This window comes from Euprymna scolopes, chromosome 23, assembly GCF_053919585.1.
Source record: "Euprymna scolopes isolate OS-2025 chromosome 23, ASM5391958v1, whole genome shotgun sequence".
NCBI classification, from domain to species: domain Eukaryota; kingdom Metazoa; phylum Mollusca; class Cephalopoda; order Sepiida; family Sepiolidae; genus Euprymna; species Euprymna scolopes.
The window spans coordinates 72635919-72641891 of NC_136504.1; the positions used below are offsets into that span (position 1 = coordinate 72635919).

Genomic DNA, 5973 nt, shown 5'->3' on the forward strand with positions numbered 1-5973 from the left:
TATAGATGTATTCTTCCCAATCTCTCTCTCTCTCTCTCTCTTTCTGTCACACTCTCTCTCTCTATCTATCACTCTCACACACACACACTCTCTCTCTCACTCAAACTCTCTCTCGCTCGCTTGCTCTTCTATTATTCCAATTATTATTTCTCTTGTGTTTCTGTGTTAGTTTACCAATCGACTCACTACGCTAAATTGCTATAACATAAACAAAACAAATTCATCTACCTAATTTACATTCAGCATTTTTTTACTTATTCACATGTTAAAGTGAAATAAATAATATCCAGACGATGAGGTGGTAAATGGAAAAGATGTTTATTCAGAGTACCGACGTGTGCGACTTGTCTCGAAGAGAAGTCAGGAACAATCTGTTTTCCCTCCGACCCCTAGCGGCCCTCCTCCAATACAAGAGGAGATCATCAGTCTGTCCTTGGGCCGGGTAACTAGGATGGGACATTAACACTTCCCCACTTTCCTTGCTGCTACTAAGGATGGACTTTTCAGGAGACAGCATCAAAAAGTTATCTGCAGAGAAAAGAAAAGAAATGGCTGAACAAAATTGAATGATTCCACATTTTAAAATTAAACTGATGATTCCTTTGGTTCAGATGTGAATCCAAGAATTTTAAAGGAGGGGACTCCCTTTTTGGTTAAACCATCAGCAACCTGTTTATCAGTGGGTATCCAAGATATCTCTGTAATTTCTCCTCTGTCAACCATTTCTCTAAGAATTGCCATTTCAATTTGCAGTCTTGTGTCAAGTATTTGTGTGGTAGAATGCACCGCATCATACAAACAAGAATTGTCTGTTTTGCATTTTATCTTGATATTAGTAGGGTTATCTTCCAGTTGTAACAAATCTAATATCAATTTTTTGTAATAAAGGCAGGCTTCAGTGAGATCAACCATGGCCAAAGTCTCTGCACCAAGAGTGCTCTTGACTATTCTTTTGATGCGTTTAGATTGCCAGGCTATTGGCATATATTGGTTATTATGATCTACCAGAAAAATTATGTAGCCACCTTGTGATCCACCATCAGTTAGGTTAGCAAAGGATGCATCGCTGTATGCTATGATTTGCAGCAATTTAGGGTTTCCCAGATTTGGAATGTGAATTTGAGATTTCTCCTTTTTGGCCTTTTTTATGGTTCGATTAATTTGTTTAATGCATACCACATTTTCTTGTTTTAATATGGAACTTAAGGCACTAACATCAAAACTGAGGTCCGGTCTCGTTTGGGTGGCTAGCCAGTTGAGCTGACCTATTAGCTGCCTGGCCTCGGTGATCTCAGTTGATGTTAGCTTATCTTCCGACCTTCTTCCATTCTGCAGTGGAATGTGTCTGGGTTTCTTTGTATATTCATCTTGTCCAATATTGATGTTATTATTGGATTTTTTAATTTCTAATCCAATATATTGAAACTTAGCAACTTCTTCAGATTTTACTTTGAAAAGTTTACGAAGCTCATCAATGACTTTGTTCTCAAAAGTGTCTGACCCAGCAAAGCAGAAATCATCAACATGAGTGGCAATTATGCCTTGTAGCTTATTTTTAAAATGCCAAGTGAAAATAGCCTGGTCATATTTCGATGGTGTGGCCCCTAGCTTTACCAGTTCTTCTCTAAGTGTTAGGTACCAGGATCGAGATGCATTAGTTAGACCATATACACATTTGGATAATTTCCAAATGCAACTAGGAGGTACATTGGCTTCTTTTGGTGGAAGAAGATAAACGGGTCGATCTAACTGTTTACTCTGTAGAAAGGCAGTTTTAATATCCATGGATTTGCATATCCAACCACTTGCTGACACAGCTCCCAAGATTGTTTTTAAACTTTCTTTGGAACATGTTGGAGAATCATTTTTAACATTGCAAGCATCTTTATCTTGGAAGCCTTTGGCAACAAGTCTGGCCTTAAAGGTTCGTTTGCCATTGGATTCTTTATTAGTGTAGACCCATCTTGTGCTTATCTTTGGTTGGCCCTGATCTAGCACTTGTGTGTAGACTTTATGTTCAGCCCAACTTTGGAGTTCTTTCTTCCTGGCTTTGTCATATTCGTCATTAGAGGAGTCAGTAATTAGATTTACTTCCAGAGTTTGTTCAGTGAGGGTTTGATCGTCATTATTGGTTTCCCATTCTAAGACTCCATTCTCAAAATCCAGCCAGAATGGATCACCTTCCTCCATAACAACGTTCATCAAATATTTATTTCTACCAGTGGCTTTACCAGCTCTACTGATCACATTCAGTTTCTTCCATTCTTGGTCTTCATCATTGGTGAATTTGCATATTATAGTTTGGCCTGGTTTAGGCAGTTGCACAGGTTTGGTGATCATTTTTGGATAGTGTGTCACATACATTGGCTCCATTCTGTTCAGGATTATCAGCAGTTTCACTCCCGTCATCTACTGGCATATATCCACTTGTTGTGTCATTATTTTGGCTCTGAGGTTTTATTTGTCCACTGGTGTCATGGTGCTCAGAGGTGTTATGATGTGCGTCAGGATATAAAATTATATATTTCATTTAATCTATTACTCTAAGGAGATTGTGCGGCAGTGGTACGGACTACAATATTCAGGTTTTGAGCCATGTCTCAGAAGAATTGATTGTCAAATTCTTTGCCATTATCAGTAAGGAAGGCTCCTGGGGCACCAAAATATGCAATCCAGTGTTTGAAGATGGCATTAAGGACATCAGAACTTTCCTTACCTGTAAGCCGGATAGCAACACTATATCTTGTTGCATGGTCAACCAGGTGTAGTACTTTATGTCCATTAATTTCCTTTATGTCCATGGCTACAGTCTGGTTGAAATAAGTTCCCAAGGGAAATCCTACAACAGGTCGAGGTGCAGGCTTTTTATACCTGATGCAGGTCTGACAAGTAAGAGGGAGTTTTAAACCAGCACTTCTGACAAGATCACAGTTTTTGTGCACTGGGGTGGCTGAATTGTCGATGTAATTTGGTGGCAATTTTTAATTTTTCTTCTTTGCCTTTTTTATTTATATTGTTTAGAAATAAAATATATCGTAACTTACCCCGGTCCGGTAGAGGTCTGAATATAGGGATGTGGTAGTGGTCAGAAGTGGTGCACATTAATTTTATTCTTTTGCCACACATTTCTGCTGTGTCATCATTAAAGTTGAGGGTCGTCTGCGCCATTTTCGTTGTGGTTTTGCTTAATAACAGAGGAATATCAGCATCAACAACATCACTTGTTATTTTAATGTTCATGTTACCAATAACACATGGTAGAGTTACCCTTTTGAGTGATTTTATTTTAATGCCATCACCGAATTTGAAGGACTTTGTGCCTTCTTCATAGGGAATTTCATTTTTTGTGTCTTCAGGCAAAGTTTCAAGAAAACACTCCAGCCATTTCTTTCCGCATACAGTGGCACTCACTCCTGAATCCAAGATGGCAGAGTTTATTGTCTGACCAAGAAGCGTATTGTCAATTTTCTCTTGGTTAAGCAACACTATATTAACGATTTCTTCACAGTTCTCGTTTACATCATGGCGATCGTTTTTACACTCATTCAATAATACCATGCTTTCTTGTGTGTGGTAAATATTTTTGGAATAGGGACACTTGTTGGCAAAGTGAAATTTGCAATCACAAATGTAACAATTATTCGAGATTTTTCGATTTGAACGTCAGTTAAAATTACTGTGAAACCACTTTTTCTTATTACTGTTGCTATCGCCGGCGGGTAAAGGGGAAGGCTTGTGATAACGTCGTGCGTATAAGATTTCGTCGTTCTGTGTATGTGTGTCTGCCTGACTGTAAGTGAGACCACCGCCACCATCAGTAGACATGCTGTAAGCAACATTGTCTATTTCTTTTTTGGTACACATGGATCGCTGATAAGAGGGTTTAATTTTGGTGGTTCAAATATTCTGGAACTCATTTCGTTTTGCTCTGCTACCAGATGTTAAAGTGAAATAAATAATATCCAGACGATGAGGTGGTAAATGGAAAAGATTCAGAGTACCGACGTGTGCGACTTGTCTCGAAGAGAAGTCAGGAACAATCTGTTTTCCCTCCGACCCCTAGCGGCCCTCCTCCAATACAAGAGGAGATCATCAGTCTGTCCTTGGGCCGGGTAACTAGGATGGGACATTAACATCACAGATTGTCATGAATCAACAACTATAGGAGATTAAGATAACAGTCCACAAATAAATAACTAAATAAGTTATTTTCTTTATTAATTAAGGATATTTTCTTTCTTTTCTGCCACACTAATTCCTTCTTATAAAAATATAATTTTTTTTTTTTGGGGGGGGGGGGTTCTATTTAAACAAACTGAGCCACAGCAATATATGGCTGGGTATGGCTAGTTTAATATATATTGTTAGTGTTGTGTGAAAGTCAACTGAGCCAGTTACTGATGGGAGTGATCCATATTTTTCTGAATTTTCAATGTCATCATCTGGAAATGACGTCACTGTGGTGGTGAGGGGGTAGAAAGAAGCATGATTATTTTGTCTTTAAAAGTGCTCTGGAGATCTCCAGGGATTCCTAAAACTTCTTTTTTGGGTGGGGTCTAGAGGGAGGAATCATATTCCAGAAATGACATCATTTATCTTACTAATATGTTGTTGTTGGTGGTTAGGGAAGAAATACAGTAATATTAAAATTCATGCTGAAGCAAGAGATGCACTGTGTCAATACATTTATGTAATTATTTGGAAAACCTGTTGAGTTCTGTTCAAGTAATATCATTTCACTAAAAATGATATTGTAGGTATTCAAGAGGGGAAAACCCAATAATGTTCAATTTTATAGTGAAGCAAGAGTTGCCTAATCACTAAGTTTCTCAATGTATTTATGTATTTATTTGTAAAACTTGCTGAGTAATCTTCCAAAAATTACATCTTTTTTAAAAAAAAAATTAGTGTCAGTAGTGGCGAAAGAAAATGAAACAGTAATGTGCGATAATTTAATGGGTCAGTTCGTTCGCCAGAAATTTTGTAAATTGGTACCACAGAAGCAGTATTCCAGCTGTCAGGAAAGCAAGATTCGGTAAGACATTTGTTAAAGAGTTTAGAGAGAACTGGAGCAACCTCAGCGGAGCATTTTTTTAATAGCACAGCCGAGATGAGATCAGGTCCACATGCTTTTGAGGTGTCTAGGTTTTTAATGCTATCATGTATTTGAGAAGGGGTTATTTTCAGATCATCTAGCATGGTTTCTGTCCACAGAGGAAAATCTTGCTGGGTCCAAGGTAGAGTTTGAGGGAAAATAACGGGCAAACATGTTAGCTTTCTCAGTTGCTGTGCAAAAAAAAAACTCATGATTGTTGGATAGTGGGGGAATTATTGATTGCCCATTATTTACTACACTATTGTAGATTGTCCAGAAATCATGGGTTCCTAATTTCTGCGCTACAATGCATTTCCTGGTGGTTTCAATATATTCACTCTTAGCTGTTGCTACTTCTTTCTTACAATTACTTCTAGCTTCTATATACTTTGTCTGTTTGTACAGGACTTATCCTGTATAAATCTATGGTATGCATGTTACTTCTGAGCAATGGCAGCTGTGCAAGTAGAAGTAAACCATTGGGGAGAGTGGGGTTTGCTATAGAAATTTTGTGTAGGGACATGTGCTTCACTTTTTGCTTCGAACCATTCAGTAGTCTCATTTGCGCACTGTTCTGTAGGAAGAGAAAAGATATTTCCCCATGGGACGTCTCTGATGTGATCTCTAATGGCATCCCAGTCAGCCTTATTTTAGTACCTTGTCGTTTTGAGCAATGGCTCTTCAACTTGAGGTCAAGAGTTTAGTGTGATTCTATCATTATCACAGCATGATCAGCATTTGTTACACAATCTTCAGGATCTCTTGTCAGAAATAGTTCCAGAAGTGAGGCTTGCTGGTCCTGGCGATCTGGAAGACAGGTCGGGAATGTTACTGTGTGTCAAAGAATGGGATATAACAAAGTTATGGATGATGCTACT

General features: G+C 38.3%; 1 protein-coding gene across 1 annotated transcript; it reads right to left on the reverse strand.

Moving 5' to 3' along the window:
- Positions 1-293: 293 nt before the first annotated feature.
- On the reverse strand, positions 294-4574 carry LOC145245998 (uncharacterized). The gene is made up of 2 exons (XM_080107794.1): positions 3045-4574; positions 294-528 (listed from the first exon to the last, which is right to left on the reverse strand). The coding sequence occupies exons 1-2, from the start codon at positions 3556-3558 to the stop codon at positions 323-325; spliced, it is 720 nt and encodes a 239-aa protein (XP_079963920.1). The 5' UTR covers positions 3559-4574; the 3' UTR covers positions 294-322.
- Positions 4575-5973: the final 1399 nt, after the last annotated feature.

Excerpts from the sequence above, each read along its gene's own strand:
- LOC145245998 (XM_080107794.1), bottom strand. The coding sequence starts at position 3,558 with ATGGTATTATTGAATGAGTGTAAAAACGATCGCCATGATGTAAACGAG. Across the intron at positions 529-3,044 it reads CAGACCTCTACCGGACCGGG|ATAACTTTTTGATGCTGTCT; the intron begins GTAAGTTACGAT and ends TTTTCTCTGCAG.